This window comes from Arvicola amphibius, chromosome 15 (genome assembly GCF_903992535.2).
Source record: "Arvicola amphibius chromosome 15, mArvAmp1.2, whole genome shotgun sequence".
In the NCBI taxonomy this organism is placed as follows: domain Eukaryota; kingdom Metazoa; phylum Chordata; class Mammalia; order Rodentia; family Cricetidae; genus Arvicola; species Arvicola amphibius.
The window spans coordinates 49,880,388-49,906,621 of record NC_052061.1 but is presented as its reverse complement, the minus strand read 5'-3'; the positions used below and the strand labels follow the sequence as shown (position 1 = coordinate 49,906,621).

Sequence of the window (26,234 nt, the reverse complement as noted above, 5' to 3'; positions counted from 1 at the left end):
CACATTTCCATGACGTGTGTGTGTGTGTGTGTGTGTGTGTGTGTGTGTATCAGATAAGTATAACTGGGTGTTCAATTCCTATCTGTAATAGAAATCAGTGATTAACTTGCTAATTTGTGGGGTAGCCAGATATAAGCCAGAGTCTCGTGTAGCCCAGGCTGGCCTCATACTCACTACACAGTTGATTCTTCTGCCTCCACCACCTATATTCTAGGAATATGAGCATGTGCCACCACACCCAGGGCACCTCCTGTCACCTGCCTGTCTTGGAACTCACTGTGTAGACAAAGGGATCTGCCTGTCTCTGCCCCCTGAGTGCTGAGATTTAAGATTACACCACCACACCTGGCTTGGTGTGTTAGATTTTAAATGTTCTTTGCTCATGGGTGTAACACTTTGTGAGATACTGGGTGTTCATTGGGTAGAAAGAAAGACACAATAACTACTGGGAGCTTACACTTTTGTATTTCCATTTAGGGATCCGAAAGCAACTACGAAGCCATTAAAGAAGGGGTCCACATTCAGTATTTGGACTTGAAGCAAAACTGGTAAGTAACTGATTTGTCCTAAAGAAGTTGGACAACACGCTGGCATCTCTGTGGTGACATGTGTCCTGCTGCCTGCTCTGCCAACTGTGCTCATCTCACTGCTGAGCCTCCGAGTGGTCTCTTGTTCCTTCTGTGGTGCTGCCGGCTCCTGTGGGAAATGGATGGGGTATTCCTGCCACGTTAGACTTGAGGCTTCTTGGCTTGCACAGCTGTACCAGCTCTGTCTGTCTTTATGCCAACACCTTTCTGTTGCCAAGGGAATGCTCAGCAGTGGTCTCTCCGGTCTCCATGGAGACATCAGTCTCTCATCACTGTCAGGAAGGAGCTCTTGTGTCCCATAGTCACTGGCTAAGCTGATGTCAGGAAGCTGTGTCCCTCCAGTGCAAACCAGACTCAGCATGGTTTATGCTTGGAGTGAGTTTTCTCTTAGCAACTGTTCTCAGGCAGGGCCTGGCAGCTCAGTTTGTGGTCTCAGCACTCAGGAAGGCTGAGGCAGGAGGGTTATGATTCCTGGCCAGCCTGAGCAATATATACGACCCTGTTGCAAACAACATTTAAGACTTTTTTGTTTTGCCTTATTCTACCTCCATGCCCCAAGTAATGGATTTACAGGTGTGCACCTCCAGCCATGCCTGACTTTCTGTGTGTCTTGCTAAGTGCATATAGTCATCTTTGTTGTTGTTGTTGTTTGTTCTGGTTTTTTGTTTGTTTGGGGGGGTGTTGTTGTTTTTGAGTTAGGGTTTCTCTGTATAAGCTTGTCTCTCCTAGAACAAGCTCTGTAGACCAGGCTGGCCTCTAACTCAGAGATTCTGCCTACCTCTACTTCCCGAGTGTTTGGACTAAAGGCGTGCTCCCTCCACCACCCGGCACATACAGTCATCTTGACCATAGTCATGACACAGAACAGAGCTGGGGGTGTTGCTCAGTGGTAGAGCAGTATCTACATACATAAGGCAGAGTTTGAACCTCAATAAGAGGGGTGGTGGAGAAAGAGATGACCTTTCCTCCAAAATTCCTTTGTGCCCCTGGAGCTCATTGATCTGTTCTGTCTTCAAAGTTCTGTCTTTCAGAATGGTGTATAAATAAATCATGCAGTGTAAATAAAACTTTGACATAGTGGATTTAAAACTGATTCAGAAAAATTTTTTTTTCCTTTTAGTTTTTCAAGACAGGGTTTCTCTGTGTAGCCCTGGCTGTCCTAGAACTCACTCTGTAGACCAGGCAGGCCGCAAACTCATAGAGGTTGTGCCACCACTGCCCAGGTGATTCAGAAATTTGTTTCATGACTAAGTATTCAAGAGACTATATATATAGTCTCTTGAATACTATATATATATATATATATATATATATATATATATATATAGAGAGAGAGAGAGAGAGAGAGAGAGAGAGAGAGAGAGAGAGAGAGAGAGAGAGAGAGAGAGAGAGAGACACACCAGGATGTATCTCCTCAGTGGTTGAAGACATTGGGTTATTTTCAGGTTGGCTCCTGTAATAAAGCCGCTATAAACATTTGCATAAAGGTAATTATGAGCATATTTTCTCCCTTGGGTAAATATGTAGATACAGGGCTCTACCATGTATGGCGTGTTTAATTTTGTATAATCTGGCATACTGTTTACAAAAACGCCTACAGGGTTTGGTGGCATATAACTTTGGAGCTCTGAGAGTTCCAGGACAGCCAGGGCTGTGTAGTAAAACACAGTCTCAAAGGGGAAAAACAAACAAAAAACAGAAAAAAAAAAAAAAAAAAAAACCACATTCAAGAAGCCTGTCTTTTCCCCCTCTTGTCTAGTGATGGACTCCTGGTTTTGGCAGCAGCATGGCACCTGGGAGACAGTCCCTGCCTCGTCTATTACTCTCTGGTAACGGTGGAAGACAACGGTAACCAAATGTCAGATGTGGTTACCGTAGAAGTTACTCAGTACAACCCACCCTTCCAGGTAAGATTACACAGACGCCACAGCACATCAGATTCCTTCTCTGACCATTGGTGTCTTTTAAGGTTCACTTGCAAGATGTGGAAATACTCTCAGATATTATTGCTTTTTTGTTTTTCCATCTTTCTGGTCCAGTCCGAGCTAAAGAAAGATGACAGTGAAGGCATCCAGCAGCTGGTCCTCTGACATACACATTAATTTTTGTAAAATTTTAATACTTCTTTAGCAGTTGTTGGTGATTGTTAGTATTTCCTAATTTTGTGCCTAGTGAGTTCTTACTGTATTTCTTTCTCTGACTTTACATGTAAACAAATGAACTCAATTGTCTTATATTTGAGAGCTTGTGGGGGCGTCTCGAGCTCGCTAAATGCAAGCTTGTACCTGATGCCTGGTGGTAAAACGAAAGCGTTTGGATGTGAAGGCACACACTTGGGGGTTCACGCTTTTATGGGGTTCACACTTTTATGGGGGTTCACACTTTTATGGGGTTCACACTTTTCTAGAAGTAGAGACAAGCAGATCTCTGTAAATTTAAGGTCAGCATAGGGAACTCCAAGGCAGCCAAGGTACATCGCGAGACTGTCTCAGAAGAGAAGGGAGCCAGAACCAAAACATTTTCTTTTGCATCTGCCAGTTTAAAAATAAATAATATAACATATTAGAGCTTTTTGTGTCTCATATGTTACAAACGTCTAGTTATAATCCTTTTGTTTGGTTGGTTGTTTGGTTGGTTGGTTGGTTTTTTTCAAGACAGGATTTTTCTGTATAGTCCTGGATCTTAATCTGTAGACCAGTCTGACCTCAAACTCAGAGGTCCGTCTGCCTTTGCCTCCCAAGGTCTGGAATTAAAGATGTTTTATCCTACTACCATGCCTAGTATTTTAAAAGTTTACTAATTTTTAACTCAGGAAATATTTTCTATAAGACAAATATGTTAGTCCATTTGGGCTGTTGCTGCAAAATTCCTAAGGGTGGATCATTTATAAGCTATAGGAAGTTCTGGAGCTTAGAGGTCCAAGATAAAGGTGCCAGCATTTATGGTGCCTATTCCTAGTAGGCAGAGCCTTCTTGTTGGTATCCGCACATAGAGGTGAACAAACCTTCCCAGCAGAGCCTTCCCAAGACTCCACATGTTCACACAGTTAGCAGTTGGCTTCTAGATTCCAGGCCCAGCAGTGACTGTAAGCCTCTCCTGTCCTTGTGAATCGTCTTGTGTAGACTTCCACAAGGATATTCAGTGACAGAATTTTAACATTTTTTTGTGGAATGGTGTCATATAAATGTAGTTGCAAAAATCATACAAATATTTTTGTCTTGATTCTTACAAACTATAATCCTAAATTTACCTTTCAGTCTGAAGACCTGATTCCATGTCGATTGATGGTGCCAAACTTTTCAAGCCAGATGACCTATCTGTATATGGAGAATGCTGTCTTTGTGTGCTCCACGGGAACTGGGAAGTTTTCTCTTCCTCAGGAGAAAATTGTCTTTGATGCACAAGGTACATGGATGATTGCTTTAGTTGAAAAGATGGTTCTTTCTCCATTGAATTATATTTTCACCTTTGTCAGAATTCAGTTAATCCAATGCATGTGGTGTCTGTCTGGACTCTCTTCTTCTCTTATACGTGTCTATCCACCCACCAGTATTATACAGACTTCAATAAGTGATTCTTAAATCCAAGCGCTTTGGCCAGCTCATTAGCCATTCTTGGCAGTTTCTCTTCTTTTACTGTACATTTTGCCTCTGGTTTGCTACTTGCCCGTTAGAAATATTAATACTGCTGGCAGTAGCTGAATTCACAGCCATACTGAATACCCAAGGGTGGGTAGAATTCACAAACTGTTATCTTTATAGGAAAAATTAGTACCCGCAACCCCCCCCCAAAAAAAAAAAAGTTCCCCAGAAGGGACAAGAAGGTAAGAGCTCACTCTGAGAGAAGTAAGTGCTCATCTTGGTTTGGGAGAGTGGCTCAGACTGGGTTAGCGTTCTTAAGCTAGTTTGTCCAGACCCCTGGCAGGAAAACTCCTGGGGGCTGGCCTGCAATACCGACCAGACACGTAGATACTGACAAGCATATAGTCCTTCAGGACAGGGCCTGGGCCAGGCCACAGAGGGACCAGTATAGTGGGCTGTTCCTAAGGCACAGAGTAGGCTGGCTACTGCCTGGATTGGCCCCATAGAGAAAGACCATTAGGCAAGAAGCAAGAGGATGCCACAGGGTGGAGATGCTGCCATTCTGGGTTTTACAGAACAAGGCATTTGGAGGGATTGAGGAGGGGTTTTGCTCACTGTTCTCTTGCAACAACAAGTTTTGTGGTGTTGTTTTGGGGGTGTTTGTTTTGTTTTTGTTTTTTAGACTTTTATTTATGTAGGTACAGGGGTACCAGTGGAGGCCAGAAGAGGGTGTAGTCTCCTGTAGAGTTATAGGAGGTTGTGAGCCTCCCAGTGAGGTCACTAAGAACTGAACTCTCAGGAGGCAGAGGCAGGCAGATCTCTCTGAGTTCGAGGCCAACCTGGTCTACAAGAGCTAGTTCCAGGACAGGCTCCAAAGCTACAGAGAAACCCTGTCTCGGGGGTGGGGTAGGGGGAGAACTGAACTCTGTTGCGGAGGCAGCAAATGCTTTAATTGCTGAGTCATTGCCAGCCCAGTTTTTCTTGTCTTTAACATGGAAAGACAGTCTGCTTTATTGAGAAGCAACAGGGTCCTGACATTTTTACAATTTAAAAGCTGAGGCCAAAGTAGAACATAAACTCTAGGGGCTGAGGCAGGTGATGGCATAAGCCTTCCAACGTAAAGCATTCCAGTCAGCATAGTAAGGCTGTCTCTACAAAGAAAGTGAAAACAAATTAAATTCATTTATGCCATAGCATTTTAATTTTAGGAGTCAAAGGAAGAAGGATGCAGGTCATTGGAAATCTGTGAAATTGTTCTATGCAATCTTTGTGCATTTTTTTCTCAGGAGATGGCATTTTGGGCGCTGGCTCCTGTGGCGGTGTTCCGATCCTTTTTTCTAGGAACAGTGGCCTAGTGTCTGTCACTCCAAGGGAAAGTGTGTCTCTATTAGCAGAGGACCTGGAAGAGTCTTTGGCCTCTTCAGTTGGTGGACAGGGCAATGAGGTAAGATCACTTCACATTTGCTGCGTTTCACACCAGAAAGGGCAGTCGAATTAGAAAGGCTGGGATGAGATCCGCTCCCTGTCCTTTTTCTCAGGACCAGCGTTCGTTGTCTCAGTCCCGTCTGCGTTTTCCTCTGCATCTCTGAGCCAAGTGGATGTGTTGCTGTCTCCAGGTCACAGTTTTAGAACAAGAGCTTGGAACAACTTGTGTGCGTCCTCCTCTCCTTTGCCTTGCTGAGGAGTGGGGTGACAGATGAGTGTTGGGATGGTTTATTCCGGAGACGCACCAGTGACCTTCTACACAATATACATCTGGTGATTCTTGGAGCTTTGACAGCATCATTTTTATTTGCTGAGTCGATTGTTGCACACACTGTCCAGCAGCTTTGGAAGGTGCCTGTTGGGGTAGTTTTTCCTGTGGTCACTATCCATATGGACCTGTCCCCAGCTGTGCTGGGCAGACCCGAATGCCACCTTACATGGGCTCTGGGGAGCAAACTCGGGTTGTCAAACTTGCACAGTAAATGTCTTTATTCACTGAGACATCTCGGTGACCTCAGCAGATGAATTCTGCGAGGCTTGATGAGATTAAAAATAAATAAATAAGAAATCAACTTTCACCAGGTGTGGTAGTGCACATCTTTAGTCCCAGTACTTGGAAGGCAGAGGCGGGTGGATTCCTTTGAGTTCAAATCCAGCCTGGTCTACAGAATGAGTTCCAGGACAGCCAGGGCTGTTGTTACACAGAGAAACAAAACAAAAAACAAAAGCAATCACCTTTCTATTATCTTGAAACCTGAGGTAACTTTATCTGTAAGTTTGGAGTTTTTAAACAGAAAAAAAATATTTCAGTTACAGAAGGCTAAAATACTAGTATCTTCTACTGAAATACATGACAGATTCACATATTTGGTTTTGTTAATCATAAGACACTGGCTTGTCTGTTGTCTGTTGACAGAGTTAGTGTGTAGCTCAGGCTAATCCTCTTGCCTCAGTCTTCCAAGCACTGGAATACCAGACATGCCGCTGTGAGTAGTCTTTGTGTGGACCGTTTTCTTAGTTAAAAATTGAAGTGAAAGAAGCTGGTTGGAATTCCAGCACTTGAGAGGTAGAGGCAGGTGGATCTCTGAATTAGAGGTCAGCCTGATCTACGTAGAGAGTTCTAAGCCAGCCCAGGCTGCATAGTAAGACCCTGTCTCAAACACAGCCTCAAGAGAAGGATAAACAATTATGAACATTTGTTGCTCCTGTAGAGGACCTGGGTTCAATTCCAGCACTCACAACCATCTGTTACTCCAGTTCTAGGAGATCCTATACCCTCTGATGACCTCTGGGGACAGCACACACAACACACGTGTACACGTGTATATATATGCAGTCACTCACACACGTAAAATTTTTTTAAAAAATTGATTTTAAACCAAGAAAATGGATTTGTCAGTTTCTACAGAGTGTAATGTATTTGAACTCTTGCTTGTGATCGTGTTTCTAGATTAGTGCTGCTGCCTGCTCCTGGATTCGTTTGTACTAGTCCATCTCTTGTGATTTTCCTGAGCTCTGCTTAGCTGTGTCATTCCCCATGTGCTTAATGTTTATTGTGATAAGCATAGGGACAGTTGGACCGTTGTCCTGACCATTACCTGCCTTTCCTGTAGGGCTTTGACCGATCTGTGAGTGTGGCATACATTTTCTGTAACATGTACAGCTGTTCCTGTGCCCGTTTCTTGAAAGCAATAGCTTGTTTTCTGTTTTGTTTTGTAGAGTATGGTTTTTGAGACCACAACAAAAAATGAAGCTGTAGCCCATGAAGACAAGACAAAGCTACTTAAGGCTGCATTCCTACAGTACTGCAGGTATAGCACAGTCTTGTTTAGAATCTGTTTAGAGCTGGGTGGTGGCGCACGCCTTTAATCGCAGCACTAGAGAGGCAGAAACTCTGTGAGTTCGAGGGCAGCCTGACCTACAGAGCAAGTTCCAGGACAGTCTCCAAAGCTACCCGGAGAATTCCTGTCTCAAAAAACAACAGACAAAAATAAAAAAGAGTATGAATTAGCCAAGTGGTGGTGGTTACGTGCCTTTAATCCCAGAAGGCAGAGGTAGGCAGTTCTCTAAATTCAAGGCCAGCCTGGTTTCCAAGGTGAGTTCCAGGACAGCTTAGGGCTGTTACAGAGAGAAACCTTATCTCGAAAAATCAAAAAAAAATTAATATATATATATATATATACACACGTATATATATATGTATATATATGTATGTATATATACATATATATATATATATATATATATATATATATATATATATATATATATTTGTGGGGGGGAGGTGGCGTTCATAGAATCCATAAAAGGGCATCAGATTCCCTAGAGCTGGTGTTACAGGTAATTGTAAGGCACCTGATATGGGAAATATGAGTGGTGGGGACCCAATCCAGGTCCTCTGCAAGAGCAGCAAGTGCTCCTAAACAACTAACCCCCCCACCATACGCATGCACATACGGACACGCAGACACACAGACACACATGTGTGTGCGCGCACACACACAGTTGCTGTGTAAACCAGGCTGGCCCTCCTTTAGTCCGGGAATTATAGGCATGACCGTTAATGCTCAGCAGGCGCAGCACATTTTAAAATCACAGCTCACCTTGTGTGTTTTTACTGACGCTTATTGTGCGTTGGTGGGTAGTGAGAGCTAGTTGATTATTTGAATCTGGCAGTCGTAAGAGGCCCCACCCTGTATAGATTGGGAAGCAGTGGCCATTAAAACTGGCAGTCCTAAAGACGGAGGACAAAATCTCTTTTAACACATGAGAGCAAGTAAGTTGCAGATGGAGTCATATGGGTGTTATGAAAGAAGTAGAGCCTACCCCTTAGCTGAGGTTCAGTGACCACAGAACCCAGTGGTTGCTCAGCCAAGCTCAGATTCTGCAGTTTGGCTGTTGGAGGTCAGGTCAGGTGGCAGTTGGCCAAGTCCCAGCTGGGCTCTCATTGTGGCCAGATTCCAGTCTGGCTGTGTTGTGCCTGGGCTTCTCATATTTCTAGGGCCTTGGCTGGCCAGCTCTTTGCTTCCTGTAGCTTCTGATTGCTGCGTTGACATTTGAGACAGGTAACCATTTGTGGGCATCTGATGACTTGCAGGCTATAGAGCAGTAGCCCTGGCCTCTTCCCACTGGAAGCCAGTGGCCCTTCCCCCTGCTTGTTACCACCACCTTGTCTCCAAACATTGTCAAATGCCCCGAGTCAAACATAACATAGAGCTTCTAAGTGTTGTCTATTTTATTTTACTTAGTATTTTTTGGTTTTCATTTTACTTTATTCAAAAAATGCAAATACAAATGTTTTGTTGATGATAGTTTGGGAAAACATCCTTTTTTTTTTTGGTCAGGTCTTGTACAAGTATCCTGCAGCCTGTAGTAAAGACTATGTTTGCAGCTTCAGCCTGGCTGTTAACGCTTCAAGATCATTTCAGCCATTTTTGTCTTGACCATGTGTCTTTACCTTTAGCAGATGAGTTGCCACCTGTCCAGAGAGCCTCTGGAACTTACTGTCCACTGTCTCACTGGCTGTCTGGGCTCTTTGTGGAATGCAGGATTCCTGATGTACTGGAGGCACAGCACCCTTAGAACTGTGAGGGTTAGGTCCTGTGGGCATGCGCCTGCAGCAGAGGGGTCCTAGGTCCTGTGGGCATGCGCCTGCAGCAGAGGGGTCCTAGGTCCTGTGGGCATGCGCCTGCAGCAGAGGGGTCCTAGGCCCTGTGGGCATGCGCCTGCAGCAGAGGGGTCCTAGGTCCTGTGGGCATGCGCCTGCAGCAGAGGGGTCCTGGGCTCAGGGTCACATTTCCGTTTATTATCAGCATGCCTGATGCCACTTACACACTCTCCTTCATCAGCAGAGTTGTTTCACAGTTGAATAGACACTTGGGAAAGTCATGGCCAAGCCTTGCCAAGTCTGCCTCTTCCCAGAGCTGTGAGGCTTTGGCAGGACGGTCACTGATCCTGGCCCTGTTTCTTCCTTTGTGCCTGGTTGAGAAGAGTGAAGGATCCAGTTTGCCTAGCGTGTCTTGGTTTTGAGGAAAGTTTTTTTTAAAAGCATTTACTGCCTCTGCTGCCAAGTTCTCAGGTCCTGACCTTCCCTCCCACTCAGTGATGTAGGGTGGCTGGCTGCTCATTCCCTGAAGTATATATAGTATTAGGTTCTAAGCTTGTCTGACTGCCTTGCCAATGATCTGCTTCACTTCCTGTTCTGCCCAGGTGGGGGCGCCACTAAACAGTGCAGTATGCTTTATGACCTTGTTCTGTTGCATGGTTCAGTCTTCCTAGAAAGATTTGGGTTACTTCGTCTTGCACATATTTCTCTTCAGTGACAGTCTGTTAAGTGTACATGATAATGCGGCCAGCAGCTGGAGTCTTTATTTTGATTTCTTTTGGCTACCAAAACAAATTACCACAAGCTCTATGCTTATGGGACTCCTGTCCAACATACAGAACCAGTAGGGCCATGCCACCCCTGGAGGTTCTAGGGGACTTTCGTGCCTCTCCTTGCTGTTCATCCTAACAGCCAACAGCCGTGGCCACTGCTGGGCTGGCTGGTGCTCCTTCCCTGTTTGCATTTCCACTCCTTTTCCTAGAAGACCTGTTTCCATGTCTGCTGTAGCTTCCTTGCTGACCAGCAGGGCATGCTCAGTGGGTGACCACTCCCACTTCATTCTCCTTATCCCACCCCTGTGGCTTCTCTCCCCCCCCCCCCCGCTCTCCCTGCCCTCTGATGGGTTGGCTGCCCTTCCCTGTGCTTGGTGGTCTGTCTGTAAGTTACTTTTCTCTCTGCCGTGACCAGATAGCTGACAAGAAACAGTTTAGGAAAGGAAGGGCTTTTGTTGTAGCTTAGTGTTCGGGGGATCATTGTATCACTGGGGAGACACATGGCAGCAGGAGCAGTCAGGAAGCTTGCCACAGCCCAATTCACCTTTTTATTCAGTCTGTAGTTGAGCCTTTACCTCAAACTAGGAAAATGCAGAGATTTGTCGTAAAGGTGATTCTAGACCTCAGGTTAACAATATAAACCATTGCAGCTGCTGTCTGAGTACTGGCCGGAGTGGTCTGACTCCTGGCACCATGGCCTAAAGCCTAGGGCTGGTTTCAGTCTCAGCCATTGTCTAGTGCCTCACCCGTTAGAACGTTCAGTGTATTGATGAATCCACAGCAGCACAGAAGCTTGCTTCTATGTACTGAGGTAAATCTTGTGACCGGTCCTTTGGGCTAAGGCCTCTACATGGATTTTAACCTCACAGTTAACTTTTCTGTGGCGAGTCTGGGACTGTTTGCTTCTGCTGTAGCTTTGCATTCCCGTTTTCCTGCAGGAAAGACTTGGGCCGTGCTCAGATGATGGCTGATGAGTTCTTTTCCTCTCACACTGACTTGAATTCGGACGCTGAGTTAGACAAGGCTGTGACTCAGATCAGCATGGACCTGGTGGATGACTACCCAGCCTCAGACCCGCGGTGGGCAGAGTCAGTCCCCCAAGGTCAGTCGCCAGATGCCTTTTGATGGGAGAGGGGAATGCTGCTTCTGCACTCCTTGATCACACAGTGTAATCTTTCTCAAGCAATTGCAGGTAACCTTCCCATGGCACATTTGAGAAGTCTAGGGTAGGTGGCCCCATTTGTCAATTATAGGAGCTTCTGAGAGGACATGGAAACATTGAAACAAGTCCTCATGAGTCTCAGGGTTTCATTTCTGAAAGAAGTGGGTGGGTGTGTTAGTCAGGAAGAGAACTGGTAGAATGTAGATATTGACAGGGAATTTATTAGAATGGCTTACAGGCAGTGCCCCGGCTAGTCCAACAGTGGCTGTCTACTGACAGAAAGTCCAGGAAGTCAGTAGCTGTCCAGTCCCCAGGATCGGATGACTCAGCTGGTCTTCCGTGTGCCTCAGAACCCCAGGTAAGTCGGCTCCAGCGTAGTGACAGTGCTTTGCCATTGCGAGCAAGAGCAGGCAGGCAAAGAGCAAAAGCGTCTTTCTCCCTTGTCTGCCGTGGGGGGATATGGCCCAGGTCTAGGGTGGGTTTTCTGACTTGAAATGCTCCAGATTTAAAGTGGATCTTCCTCTCTGTCTCAAATGATCCAGTTAAATAAAAATCCTCACAGTGGCTTGGGATTTTACTTAATTCTACATGAAGTCAAGAATAGCCATCACAGTGGTGTAGATAAGCATTTGGCACTCAATTGCTTCAAAGTAAACAATTTTGGCATACGCCGTACGTTTGGCTAGTAGGACTTCCCAAGTGTTAGAGAAATCCTTGGTATTCAGAGGTGAACATCTCACATCCCCCTGCCTGTCCCAGGTGACTACCCCCTTAGGCTGCTCTGCATTCCCAGTTACCAGACAGTGTCTCAGGTACAGCTTTCTGCACTAGGGACATAGGGAGTTTCCTTGCTTGGTGAGATTACAAATGTGAGCCCTACTGAGTTATAGGTCCAATTCTAAGACTCCTTGAGTGCTCTAATGTTTTAAAGGATTGGTGCTGTGCTCCCTTCAGATCCTCTTAGCTTGTCACTTTCTAGTAGCTACTGTTCTGAAAATCGCTTTGTGCTTATTCTGTGCTGCTGTGTTTTGACAGAGGCCCCTGGACTGAGCAACACATCACTGATAATTCTGCACCAGCTGGAGGACAAGATGAAAGCCCACTGTCTCTTGGTGGACTTCCTTCACCAAGTAAGCATCCGCAAAGGCTAAGGGGTGAGCCTGGCATTGTAGCCCACTGAGATGCCCTGCCTTCTGGCGTATTTCCTTGGAGGGGCCTGAATTGTGTACTGATGTAAGCAGTTCCAGGGCCATGCACACATGTGGATGTCAAAGGACAAATTTCGGGAGTTCTTTCTTTCTGGGGATCAAACTCAGGCGTCAGTTTTGGTGGCTAGTGCCGTTACCCACTGAGCTATCACCAGCCTGAAAACAGCAATTTGTACAATCTTAAACAGATTTTCTTTTGTGTAAAAACATAAATGCTGGGTGGTGGTGGTGCACGCCTTTAATCCCACCACTCAGGAGGCAGAGGAAGGGGGATCTCTGTGAGTTCGAGGCCAGCCTGATCTACTAGAGCTAGTTCCAGGACAGGCTCCAAAGTTACAGAAAAACCTTGTGTCGAAAAAAAAATCTTTTGTACATTGGTTCTGTGTTGTTAGGAGGACCTTGACATTGAGTAGGTGGAAGGGCTCAAGGAACTATCGTCATAAGACGGTGGAGGCCAAAGTCACACTGAAAACCTGTGCTGAAAGCTAGTAAAACGTGTGAACACACCGTGTATTAAAACCAGACTACCAGGTGTGGCACACAGCAGGTTGGGGGCCTTGATGGCGTCTCAGCTACCAGCAGCTCTAGCTTTATGTGCAGACCTGATCCTGTGCTGCCTTTTGTGTTGTTTGCGTTTTTTTCTCCGGGGCTTAAAGCGGGGGGGGGGGGGGGGGGGCGTTGAGACAGGGTTTCTTTGTATAGCTATGGAGCCTGTCCTGGAACTTGCTCTGTAGACCAGGCTGGCCTTGAACTCACAGAGTTTTCTTTTTAAATACAGGGTCTCACTGTATGAATCTGTAGCCTGGAATTCACTGTGTAGATCAGGCTAACCTCGAACAGAGATCCGAAGGAATGAGCCATGCCTAGCTCATCTCCATGACTTTGTCTCTGAGCAGGCAGCGTTTGCCTTCATAACCGAGATGCATATATAGCCAAGTGCTCTTAAAAGTACTTCGGTTTTTGCAAACACTCTCTCATTCTGAATGGAGTGGAACGTGGTGATGGCGCTGTAGCTGTGGTCCCTGGTGTGTGGCTGGGATGGTCTTGGTGCACAGCTCAGCTGCACTCAGAGTGCTCCCTGAGCACTCCCTGGGGACTACTCTCACAGAGGACCCCGTGAGCAAGTTCACATCATGGAACTATTACTGTAAGAGTAAGCTGGGCCCAGCAGCAGTGGTGGTACACACCTTTAATCCCAGCATTTGGGAGGCAGAGGCAGGTGGATCTCAGTGAGTTCAAGGCTAGCCTGGTCTACAGAGCCAGTTCCAGGACAGCCAGGGATACACAGAGAAAACCCTGTCTTGAAAAACAAAACAAGCAAAAAACCCAAGTTTCCGTTTCCCAAAGATCTGTATTCCAGAATAGGTCACTGATACAAATCAGAAAAGCCATTTGATCATTACGATATCTAAAGAGTAGTTTGAAAAATATGGCAGCTGTGGATAGGAATGGTGAGGAGACTCTGACAAGAACCTTTGTGTTTCCTGCGTGGATACTGCATTATATACCTGCTACACACCGGGAACAATGGCACCAGAGTGGCCTGTGGCAGGGGAGCTCCTAGAAGAGTGTGGCCACATTCTCTGTGAGTGCTTTCTGAGAGCAATGCTTTCTGAGAGCAGTGCTTATATTTTTCTCTCTTTTTTCTTCCCCCCCCTTTTTTTTTTGGTGAGGTCGGCTTGTTTAGACGTCTCAGCTCTTACCCAATCAGAGGGACACCCATGACGACCCGCCTGCTGCTCTGTGAACATGCAGAAAAGCTGTCAGCTGCGATCACACTCAAAAACCACCACTCTCGGCTGCCTGAGCTGGTGAACGCAGCTATCCTGCTTGCCCTGCACAAGAGGGAGTGTGAGGTCCCGTCCAGCCTGACTCCTGCCGACGTCTTCTTCCGAGAGGTCTGACACACCTTCGTTCTTGTCTTCCTGTGTCTTCTTTGCACTGTCCCAGGGGTGGACATCCCTGACAGGCCAGAGTGTTAAAGGACCTCATTGAAATGTTGACTTGGGCTCCCTGCTTTATGAACACTGCTACTCCATGTCTCTTGTTTACTGTTTGCCCTGTAAGGGGGCAATAGTTGACTGAGAAAGGAGCTCCCCATTTCCCGGGTCTCTCCTGCTCCCTTGTGTCTAGCACAGGAGGCTGTTTCTGTTCAGTAGGCTCCCAGGCTTCGAGCTTGCTGCTGGGATGAAGAGCTGGGGCACTGTGCAGGAAGAAGGTGAAGAAGGTCAGAGTAGCTGTTCTCTAGTACACTGGTGGTTTCCCTTTGTCAAAGATCAGATTCTTTTAAAAAAAAAGTTTTCATTTGTGTGTGCATGCACATGACACATAATGGCACACGTGTGGAAGTTAGAGGACAACTTTCAGGAGTTCTGTCCTTCCACCATGTGGGTCCCAGGGATCAAGCTTGTCATCTGGTGTGGCAGGAGGCTCCTTTACCTGCTGAGTCATCTCACTGACTCAAGTCAAACTTTTGTGCGGCTCCCTGTATCCCAGTGACCTTCTGGAGTGCTGCTTTCTCCTGTCCACTTGCAAGTAGCGATGTAATATTCCTGAAGGGTGCTAGTATTTTAAGAGATGGTTGCTCAGATCAGCCGTGGAGGGAGAGTTTTGCTGTTGTAGCCCTTGTAGAAAGTAAAAGACAATGGGCCTGCTTCTGGAGGTGCAGCCCCCACTTTACCGTTAACTCACTTTGGAAAGAGGCCTGGAACCATTCAAGGCTTCATAAAATAGTACTAACTACTCAGAGACAGGCTGTGTTGCACAGCTTAGGAGCTGTGTTTCCTACCACTGAAGACTGAGGGTAAGAGCGTGCAGCCTTTTTATTATCTAAACAACAATAACTGTTTGTAAACAGACTTTCCTGGTTTATGTTTACTTTCATTGTTATTGGGTCTATTAATGTCTGTTGTTTAATGATGGGAAGGTTTACCTTACCAGGTGGGCTCCCTGTCCCTAAGAGGCTGATGACTGTGGCTCTGTCTGCCCTCAGGTGTCCCAGGTGGACACTATCTGTGAGTGCCTGCTGGAGCATGAGGAACAAGTCCTGCGTGATGTCGCGTTGGACTCTCAGGAGTGGGCAGAAGTGGCGATCCACGTCAATACAGTCCTCAAGGTACACACCGTGACAGTGGTTTCCGCAAACCACAGTCCAGTATAGGGAGGGACAAGAAAGTGGTTTTCTTACGCCTGCTCTGTGTTGCCTGACCTAGTGAGGTGAAGACTGCTTGTCAAGTTCAAAAACTACAAGAGCCTATATTTTTATGAATTTTTATGAATTAACTGAAGTTAAATTTGTGGAATAAAGCCAAACTTTGAAGGCAGGATCCACAAGTGCTGAGTGCTTTTCTTACTTGTGGGCTGGTGTTATAGGTCTTCCTTAGACACAGCCTCCCACAGAAGGAAATGGACTGAATTACAGCCTTAGTAGCAGCCTGTTGCTTCCTGCGCCTGACGGTGCATCTCATTCTCCCAGGACATGCTGCAGGCTGCCACTCACTACCGCCTAAACAGAAGCTCCATGTACAGTCGGGAAGAACCGCTGGGGGAGGAACCGGAGTATGTGCCGTGGACAGGTACTGTGGTGATGGCTGTTCAGAGCATGCTCGTGTCGGGCTGGCCTGGGAGGTGCTGTGCTAGTGTCCGGGGCCAGCTTGTGAGTGAAGCGAAGGAGCAGTTCACGCGACACCTCTAGACTCACTGGGTCCCTTTGGCGTATTTATTGATCCCACCTGTTATTTCTTTAAATGTGGGGTTTATGATGCATCTGTTAGGTTTTAGTACCAAGTCCTTCATAGAAACAGGTGCTGGCTTTGGAGGAATAGGCTCCATTTTACGTTCAAGTCATGGAGTAAGTGGACTAGCATTAAAGGAATTGAGTAGGCAGAAGGATCCTGTGGACCTGTGTTAACAGAAATCTCCACTGAGAAGAAAGATGGGGTTCAACCAGGGCACAAGCAGGTATCACCTGAACACTGCTGTGTCCCTAGAGTAGTGAGGTAACCTAATTTTTAGGTCGTTGGTCTCTTCCCTTACTGTCATGGACCCTTCCTTGGGAAGTTACTTTGCGCACTTTACAGCTACGAGCGGTCCGTCCGGCATCCGGACAGTCATTATGCGCCAGCATGGGATCATCCTGCAGATGGTGTACCCTCAAGCTGATAGCAACCTCCGCAGCGTTGTGATGGAGCAGCTGGTGGCACTGATTGACTGCTTCCTGGACAGTTACGTTTCCCAGCTGAAGTCGCTAGAGAAATCCACGGACCAGGAAAGATACAGCAATCTGGAAGTGGAATATCTGCAGAAAAGATCGGAACTCCTCTCTCCCCTTCGTGAGTGTCCGCATTTAGAAATGGCTGTGGGCTGCTAGACAGGTGGAGGCTGGAGAACTCGCACAGTGCAGTTCGTGCAGAGTTAATCTACCTGTGAACAAAGACAAGGACAGGCACACTTGGATAGCTCTGTATTCATGACATACAGTTTTTTTAAATTACTGATTCTGGTACAGATACCATAGGAGGCTCAATTGATTGGGAGAAAAACCAGTAAATTAAGCTGTGGCCATGCCCTTAGTCATTGAGTTCAGCATGCTGGGCTTGGTGGCATTTTCCGAGTCAAAAAAAAAAAAAAAAAAAACAGACTCAGCCCCTCGGAGCTTCACCTGAATAACTGGTTTTAGAACAGAGCCTGGTATAGCTGGTGAAGGACACAGGTGGCACAATGTGGCTGTTGAGCACAAAGCAATTTTCATTAGCCAAATTCAGGAAGGTTTGTTCTAGTGGGTAATGGAAGGCTCACCTGGGAGGTAGTGATGGATCCAGGGCTGCATTTCCCTCTTTGGAAAGTTTGGGTGGATCAGTAATGGACATTGTTTATGTGGTATCACCTCTTCTTCCTACTGAAGTCACACTAGGCCAGTACCCGTGGGCAGCTTCTCTGGCAGAGAAGTACTGTGACTTTGATATCCTGGTGCAGATGTGTGAACAGACGGACAACCAGGCCCGGCTCCAGCGCTACATGACCCAGTTCGCTGACCAGGTAAGCACACTGGTGGTGTGTGGGGTGGGCTCTGGGGTGAAGGATGATTTAGATGGGAAGGTGCAGGTCGGCATGTTACATTGTCTTCGAGCACACACCTCATCATGTAAACAGACGATATTCATCGGTTTTCTATGTCTGTGATAAAACACCGTTACCAAGGCAGCTTAGAGAAGAGCTTGTCTGCGTTTAAGGTTCTAGAGGGTTCTAGTCTGTGATGTAGAGCAAATGCATGGCCATAGAAAGCGGAGGGCTCACATCTGGCCCCACAAGCCGAGAGAATAGAAATGTGTGTGTCTTTAAATTCTCAAGCCCACCCCCAGTGACGTATTTCCTCCAGCAAGGCCATACCTCCTAGACCTACCCAAACAGTGCACTGACTGGAGACCATCTGTCCAAATGCCCCAGACTGGAGGAGACAGTCCCATTCAAACTGCCACACAGACTCTGAGAGGTTTCCTGGCCTTTGAGAACTGTAAACTTTCACTTGGGGGTTTTGTTTTGTTTTGCTTTTAAGATGTTCTCTCAGTCTGTGGACCGGGCTGGCCTGGAACTCGAGTCTAGCTTAGCCTCCCAAGTGCTAGAGTTGCAGGCACCAGCTACCAGGCCTGGCTCACTTTCATTCTGTTCTCCCCTTAAAGTGTAGACCTCATAGGAGCAGGGACTCGAGTGCTTGAGCCTTGAACGCGTGCTCACAAGCAAGAGAGAATGCGTGCTCACAAGCAAGAGAGAACGCGCCTGTGGAGCACCCAGAGCGCTCGTGCAGCTTCCTGCTTCACTGCTGTCAGCGTGACTTAGATTTCCCTTAATTAGCAGCTTATCCTGTGAGTTAGCCTTGCAAAAGCCTCGTCCCTCTACTAGCAAAGGAATCTTGTATAAAATTCACACACTACTACAGATCCCTCACAGTACAGCTGCAGCACCCAGAGGGAACCTGTCTGAGCGCATGCTCTCAAGCACGCCGTGTTGCTGAGTAGTCTGCAGTTGTAGTTGTACTGATGTTGTCATTACTGAGTCTGTGTGACAGGGCCTGTGTATTATGTGTTGTGCAGTGTGTTGTATAGTTGTGCCTGGTGCTTTTGATCGGCATGACTTTTAAAAAATTATTTTTATGGATCCTTGTCTGTTGACATTTTCTATAGTTTTGCACTTTTTTCTTTTTTTTTTCTTTTCTTTTTTCTCTTTTTTTCTCTTCTAGTTTTGCACTTTTTTCTTTTCCTTTTTTGATTTTTTTGAGACAGGGTTTCTCTGTATAGCCTCAGCTGTCCTGGAACTCACTTTGTGGGCCAGACTGGCCTCAAACTCATAGAGATCTGCCTGCTTTTGTCTCCAAAGTGTGGGATTAAAGGCATGCGCCATCACAACCTGGCTTTTTTCCTTTTTTCTTTAATGTGCTTACTAATTACTTTGAAGTCCTATTGTGCTATCATTCCTATTAAGACATCACAGTTTGCTCATTCTCCGATTGGCTTCAGCTGCCTGCATTTTATATTGTGAATGAGGCTTTTCTGCTTCTTACATCATGTAATATAGTAGTTGAATTTAAGATGTGTTTGAAAGTATGAGACTAGAAAGAGATGCGCTTTTTGTCCTGGGCAAGTCTCCTCGATACTGTCGAGTTCCTAAGCCAGGAGGACCAAGTCTCCTCGATACTGTTGAGTTCCTAAGCCAGGACTGTTTAGTGCTGCCTCCCAGTGATTCTCCGAGCACTCAGTGCGTGCCGTATGGGAACGACCATACCAGATGACTTTGGGCTGCACTTTGGCACACCAGCCGTGTGGTGTCTGTAGAGAACTCCACCCTAAGGTGGCGTTCTAGGACGTCACCTCTTGGTGCTGTTGATAGAACTCCCTGTGACGACTGAGATACTTGTGTTGTCCCTAAAGGGAAGCACTGGCTACAAGTGGCTGTCAATGGCTTGAGGTGTGCCCAGTGTGCCCGAGGAAAACATGTTTGCTTTTGTCTCTCTCCTGATTGACCTAGAACTACTTTTGTAGATTAAACCTTGAACTCAGAGAGATCCACCTGCCCTTCCCTCCGAAGTGCTGGGAGTAAAACCACCATGCCCAGCTGAAAACAGGTTTTAATGTAACTAAGTCTGCTCCCATGAGGGCCAGTGGGTGCCAGTCTCCCTTTATTAATGCTGATGCCAGTGGGTTCTTCTCTCCTCCTCTCTCTCTCTTTTATTTTCTGGTGTTTAATTAAAACAAAAGAAAATAATTTTCGGTTATGTTTGTTTATGAGTGTTTTGCATGCACGTGTATATATGTGTAACATATGCATGCCTGGTGCCCGAGGAGGTCAGAAGAGGACATCAGATCCCTGAAACTGTAGTTATTGGTGGTTGTGAGCCATCACGTGGTTCTGAGAATCACATCCAGGTCCTCTGCAAGAGCAACAAGTGCTCTTCATTGCTGAGTCAGCTCTCCAGGCCTCACATCAGTACTTCCTAGCAGGATCCCCGCTGAGCCGGCCCAAGGGTTGTCAAGAGAGATGATTGAGTTCAGGAACAGGAGTGCATTGTCCCGTGTGCAACAGACACTAACTGTATGGAACACAAACTTTGTTTTGTTTTGCTTTTTAATCAAATGTATATGGATGTTTTGCCTACATGTATGTCTCCGTCACATGCATGTCTGGTGCTCGAGGAAGCCGGAAAGAAGGTGTTGGGTCACCAGGAATTAAGACAGTTGTGAGCCACCGCGTGGGTGCTAGGAATTGGACTTGATTCCTCTGTAAGAGCAGCCAGTGATTTAACTGCTGAGCCATCTCCTCAGCCCCAGCACAGATATTCTTAGAATATAGGAATTACTTGCTAAAAGATTCTGCAAGGTGACTTAGCACCAAGTCTGACGGCCTGCGTTAGATCCCTGGGACCTGCCTGATAGAACAAGCTCCTCAAGTTGTCCTCTGACCTCCACATGTGCACCGTGGCACATCCATGTGTACACACAAGTGCACACACATATACACAGATAAACAAATGTAAAATAAAAATTTGAAGATATCTGTTTGGAAGTCTTTGAAAGGGACTTAGTATTTTATGTTTTTAAAGCTGTTTTATTAACTGTTGATACATTCTTACTCTATTCTTCGTAGAATTTTTCAGACTTCCTCTTCCGTTGGTACCTGGAGAAAGGAAAGCGGGGCAAGTTATTATCTCAGCCCATTTCTCAGCATGGACAGTTGGCAAATTTCCTGCAAGCCCATGAGCATCTCAGCTGGTTACATGAGATTAATAGTCAAGAGCTAGAAAAGGTAAGGCGGCTTGGTTATGAGAAGCAGCTGGTTGTTCAGTTTAAGTGTCTTTAATTAAAGTGTTGTTTGTAGCCATGCAGCCTGGACTTTTTCTCACAGGAGACAGAGTCTCACTGTGTAGCTCTATCTGACCTGGGGCTCACTGTGTAGACCAGGCTGGCCACAACCCACAGAGATCTAGTTGTTTCCTGCCTTCTGAGTGCTGGGATGAAAAGATATGCCACACCTGACTTAAATTCTTTGCATTATTGTGTGTGTGTGTTCATATGCATGAGCACTGGGTGGGGGTGGGGTGGGGTCAGAAGGTTAGTTCTTTCCACCATAGGTTCTAGGGCTCAAACTCAAGTGGCTTGGTGCCAAGTTCATTCATCTCATGAGCCATCTCATAGACTCTCAAATATAAGTTCTTACAGTATAGATATGCTAATTAGCCTTGTTTAACCTTTCCTATTGTGTATATATGTTTAAACTTCATCTTACATTCTATGAATATATATAGTTAAGATGTGTCAACGTACAATTTTTTTTCTGTTTAAAATATGCTATTAATGGTTTTGTTTTGTTTGTTTTTGGAGTTGTTTTGTTTTGGTTTTTTTGAGACAGAGTTTCTCTGTAGTTTTGGAGTCTGTCCTGGAACTAGCTCTTGTAGACCAGGCTGGCCTTGAACTCACAGAGATCCGCCTGCCTCTGCCTCCTGAGTGCTGGGATTAATGGCATGCGCCTCCGCCACCCGGCTCTATTAATGATTTGTTAACACGTACGGGGCTGGAGAAATGGCTCAGCGGTTAAGAGCACTGACTGCTCTTCCAGAGGACCTGGGTTCAATTCCCAGCACCCACAGCTCACAACTGTCTGAAAATCCAGTTCCAGGGAATCTGACATCTTCACACCAATGCACATAAAATAAATAAATCATAAAATTAAAAAAAAAAAACCACATACACTTCCTGTCCAAACCTACTTTCTGATGCAGTGATAAGCACTGTGACCAAGAACAACTTAGGGAACGAAGGGTTTATTTGGCTTACACTTCTCAGTCACAGTGGTCACTGAAGGAAGTCGGGACAGAAGCAAAGACAGGAACCATAGAGGAAAGTTGTTTACTGGCTTGTCTTCAGGTTCCCATTCAGCAACCTTTTTATATAGCTCAAGCTCATCTGCCCAAGGTAGTACTGCCCACAGTGGATCCTCTTACATCAATTAGCAGTAGAGAAAATATCCCAGCAGACATGCCCACAGTCCAGTCTGGAAGAGGCAGTCACTCAGTTGAGATTCCTTATTCCCAGATATGTATAGGTTTATGTCAAATTGACAAAAGTCTCACCAGCTGCCAGGCGGTGGCAGCAGACGCTTTTAATCCCAGCACTCGGGAGGCAGAGGCAGGTGGATCTCTGTGAGTTAGAGGCCAGCCTGGTCTACAGAGCAAATTCCTGGATAGGCTCCAAAGCTACACAGAGAAACCCTGTCTCGGTGAGAGGGTGGTTAATCTCACCAGCATTCTTCTTAGTCTCTCATACATTGAAATGGTGTTGTCTTACTTCTAATACTCGATTGTCAGTTCTTGGTCTGTTGCAATTTTGAAAATTGCTAACATTTTAGTAGTGATTTTACATAAAAGTCTTTTCTTATTAATGACTTCTAATAAAAATTCAAATCATGGTATCCAGGAAGATGTCTCAGTAAAGTGCTTGCTACCCAATGTAAGGAAGGACCTGCGTAGGGATCCTGAGAGCCCTTGTGAGGAGCCAGACCCGCAGCGCACACGTATAATCTCACACTGGAAAGGCAGAGATGGGCAGATCCCCGGAGCTCATAGGACAGCTAACCTTACGTCTGTGAGCTCCAAGTTCACTGAGAGATCCTGCCTCAAGAAGCTGGAGAGCGACTGATAAAGACACCAAGCATCTCTGGCCTGCATATACACATACATGCATGTGCAAAACAGAAACGCACACATAACACAGAATTATGAGCACAAACAGTGCAAATTAAAGTGCTCGTGACAGGATGCTTAGCGAATGCACAGTTGTGGCGGAGTGTGTATTTCCTAAGGCTCCCTTTCCAGTGCTTGCCATGTCTGTCTGAGAGTTGGATGTGTATTGCTTAGTGCTTTGGCACTGACCCCAGTTAGGTACGCTACTTACCACTGTATCTTCTTCCAGACCGCTTTGAGAAGAAATGGGTTCGGTACTTGCTGAACTACTTCAAGAGCATCTTATGATTTTTTTTCTTGTTTTGTTTATTGTAGGCTCATACGACACTGCTTGGTTTGGCAAATATGGAAACCCGTTACTTTGCAAAGAAAAAAACCCTTCTCGGCTTGAGTAAACTGGCTGCATTAGCTTCAGACCTTTCAGAGGACACACTGCAGGAGAAGATTGAGGGTGAGAAGGAGGCGGAATGAGAAGGCGTAGAATCAGTCGTACTGTGACTGCCTGGCCTGTAGTCATTCCTTGCAGTAGGAATGCTGTTACTTGTTTTATTCGGTGTTCATACTTTGTCACTCAGACATGTACTTTGAATCACTAATACCTTTATTATTCTGCTGAGTAGGGAACAAGAGGGTTCCTGGGGCTTGCTGGCCAGCCAGTCTAGACAAATAGTGAGCTCCAATTTTTTAAGAGACCCGGTCTAAATAAAATAAGGCACAGAGCAATTGAAGAAAACACCCAGTGTCAACCTCTGACTTTTACACACATAAAAAAGCTAAGCCGTCGAGTTAAGAACTTGGAGAAAAGATAATCCCGTGTTTTCAGTTACTGACATCACATCTGGAGATGCTGGGGTAGCAGTGAGTTGCCTGTAGAGCTGTTTGGTTTTTATATGCATTTGACTGATAGCAGAGGTGAAAATATCATCATTGTTCTTGATCACCAGCAATGGCTGAGCAGGAGCGCTTCCTGCTCCACCAGGAGACCCTGCCAGAGCAGCTGCTGACCGAGAGACAGCTGAGTCTTAGCGCCATGCCTGTGTTGACTGCCCCGCAGCTCATCGGTGTAAGTGTTGTACGTCACAGCCTTGTCGTGCTTCTGCACTCAACAGGCCTGGGTTTTCTAGACCATACTGTGGAGCTCCCAACAGGATCTTCTTCCTCCTCCTACCTTCCAGAGACCTTTTCCCTAGAAAAACTATTAGATGCAGGAAGAATTAGCAGGATGCAATTCCCCTGGCCCTCCAGGTACAGGTGCTCATTCTAGGAACTAGTAGGAATCGTGGTAGTTGCTTTCTCAGAAAAGGAGTGTGTGCTGTGAGGTAACTGTCCCCCTAGAATGTTACTCTGCAGACTCTTGATAGCAAAGGTATGTATGAGGCGCTAAGGTGCACAAGCTGCAGGTGCTGCCTTCACCTTCCCCTGACTTCCAGATGATCCAAGGCAAGACAGAGCATCTAGGTCGCGTCAGATGAGCTGCTGGTGTTGTGTACACACTGCCTCCACCTCCTCTCAGGCATTTCACCCTGAGTCTGCTCTAATCGTAGTTAAAGGAAAGTAAGCAGGCCAGAGTCTTGAGTGTAGGCCACTGTCGGCCACAGAGCTTCCGAATGGCGCTCTCTTCTGAGAGCGCTTCCTTGAGAGGTCTGAAATCCCGGCCGGAAGCTCCGCTCTTTCATGTGTCACTGAGAAGGAAAGTGTGGGGCCCGTCGCGCTCAGACGCACCGTCTGTTTATTGCTCCTCTCCAGCGTCAAAGGTGGGGGCAGAGGGATTCGCAGAGTATTAGGTTTAAGCCTGTATGACCATGAAAACTATGAGATATGTTATTTGTAAAAGATTTTTATATTATTAAAGGATTATATACAATTTGTAAAAACTAAATATGTCCTATTACATATATTATTAGCAGAAGAAGATAGGAAAAACTCCTATTGATGAGAAGATGGCGGATTCTGAGGAAATGTGCAGCATCCGGCATCTGACTCGCCAGGGAGACTGGGTCACCCAGGAAGTGTTAGTTCGCTTTCACAGAGTCGGACATCAGAACCGAGGCAGGCACTCGCACCAAGCCCAGCTGTATGCTAGGTTGTAGTTTTTAAAGCCATTTCGAAGAGGAGCATTCCAAAAGCCATGAGCTGAATAGCCCTCTGAGCCCAAAAGCAGGAATTTATGTGAGAGATTGAACATGAGGCCTGCTGAAAAGTTTACTCTATCTTCTTAACCTAAAATTCCTGGCACTTTAAAAAGAATGTATGTCCTGTTATATGAGTTCCTGGCTGAGAATATGTGTTGTTAGACAGACTGCTCTAACCGGAATATAGCTCCCGAATGTGACACTGTTCTTGGCCACAAAACTGTGTGCAGATTATATCAAAGAAACCCGTGGCTTATTTTCTTGGTAAACCTTTCTGGTTAATCTATCGTGGAACTTGTTGCAGCTGTACATATGTGAGGAGAACAGGAGAGCCAATGAATATGACTTTAAGAAAGCCTTGGACTTGCTGGAATATATTGATGAGGTAAGAAATCTCTCTGTCTAGCTGGGCATGGTGGCACACACCTTTAATCCCAGCACTCAGCAGGCAGAGGCAGGCGGGTCTCTGCGAGTTTTGGTTAAGAGTCTAAGGTTACTTCCCTGTGGCTCTTGGAAGACAGCCAGCCAACCAGACCGTTGGAAGAGCTGACAGCAAGCACCAGTTCTAGCGAATCCTCTCACATGTCCAGGCGGCCTTTTCTGTGCAAGTGGGGGGATTGGGGATGGGTATCTGTGTTATCTGTGGAGCTTGCCGGAGCTGGTTTTCTCTTCAACAGGTAGATTCCCAGGAGTAAATTCAGGTCATTTGGCTTTCTGGAAAATGCCTACAGCTGCTGAGCACTGGTCCCTATAGGGTTTTTTTAACGGAGCTTTTCAAAGTCTTGAGGTAGTCTTCCATAGCCACCTAGTGGAAGCTGCCTTTCCGCCTTCAGAGGCCATGAAGCATGTGCTTCTGCTTCTTGGCTGTGCAATCAGTTGTTTGGTGGGCTTAAGAGTCATAATGGTAACTTTTTCCACACCTTATTTTTGTTGTGGGATTTTTTTTTTAAAGTGTGTCATGTGTGTGCAATGCCCGTAGAGGCCAGAAGAGCACGTCAGCTTCCCTGAAACTAAATTTACAGACAGTTGTCACCTACCATCTGGATGCCAGAAACCACATCCAGTTCTTCTCTAAGAACAGAGAGTGCTGTCCATAGCTGCGCCATCCCTTTGGCCCATTTTGGAATTGGGGGGTGGGATTGAGACAGGATATTGGTGTGACAGCAATCCTTAATTCAGCCTCCCACCTCCCGGCTGCTAAGCTCACAGGTGTTTTGTTCTATGCATTTGTGTTCATGTATGCATGCATACATCTGTGCACGTGGGTATGGAGGTCAGAGGGCAGGAGTTCCCACCGCAGACAGCCTTGAGTATCATCCTCAGGAGCAACGTCCACATCCTTTGAGACAAGGTTGTTTGTTGCCCTGAAGCTCACCAATTAGGTTGCATTGGCCAGTGAGACCCAGGGATCCTCCGTTCTCTCCCTCCCCACTGCTGGGATTACAAGTGTGCACCACCTCACCCAGCATTTGTA

At 46.1% G+C, this 26,234-nt stretch overlaps 1 protein-coding gene across 1 annotated transcript in view; it reads left to right on the top strand.

Annotated features, from left to right (window-relative positions):
- Nup133 (nucleoporin 133) overlaps window positions 1-26,234 on the top strand; it is a 40,405-nt gene that overhangs the window by 9,992 nt on the left and 4,179 nt on the right. Inside the window, exons 8-23 of the mRNA XM_038313341.1 lie at window positions 478-548; window positions 2,347-2,494; window positions 3,845-3,992; window positions 5,455-5,612; window positions 7,373-7,464; window positions 10,969-11,132; window positions 12,228-12,322; window positions 14,074-14,298; window positions 15,393-15,515; window positions 15,876-15,975; window positions 16,480-16,731; window positions 17,304-17,437; window positions 20,537-20,695; window positions 22,944-23,079; window positions 23,573-23,691; window positions 25,065-25,145. Of these exons, the coding sequence (XP_038169269.1) occupies window positions 478-548; window positions 2,347-2,494; window positions 3,845-3,992; window positions 5,455-5,612; window positions 7,373-7,464; window positions 10,969-11,132; window positions 12,228-12,322; window positions 14,074-14,298; window positions 15,393-15,515; window positions 15,876-15,975; window positions 16,480-16,731; window positions 17,304-17,437; window positions 20,537-20,695; window positions 22,944-23,079; window positions 23,573-23,691; window positions 25,065-25,145 (2,205 nt within the window). The remainder of the gene's footprint in view (window positions 1-477; window positions 549-2,346; window positions 2,495-3,844; window positions 3,993-5,454; window positions 5,613-7,372; window positions 7,465-10,968; window positions 11,133-12,227; window positions 12,323-14,073; window positions 14,299-15,392; window positions 15,516-15,875; window positions 15,976-16,479; window positions 16,732-17,303; window positions 17,438-20,536; window positions 20,696-22,943; window positions 23,080-23,572; window positions 23,692-25,064; window positions 25,146-26,234) is intronic.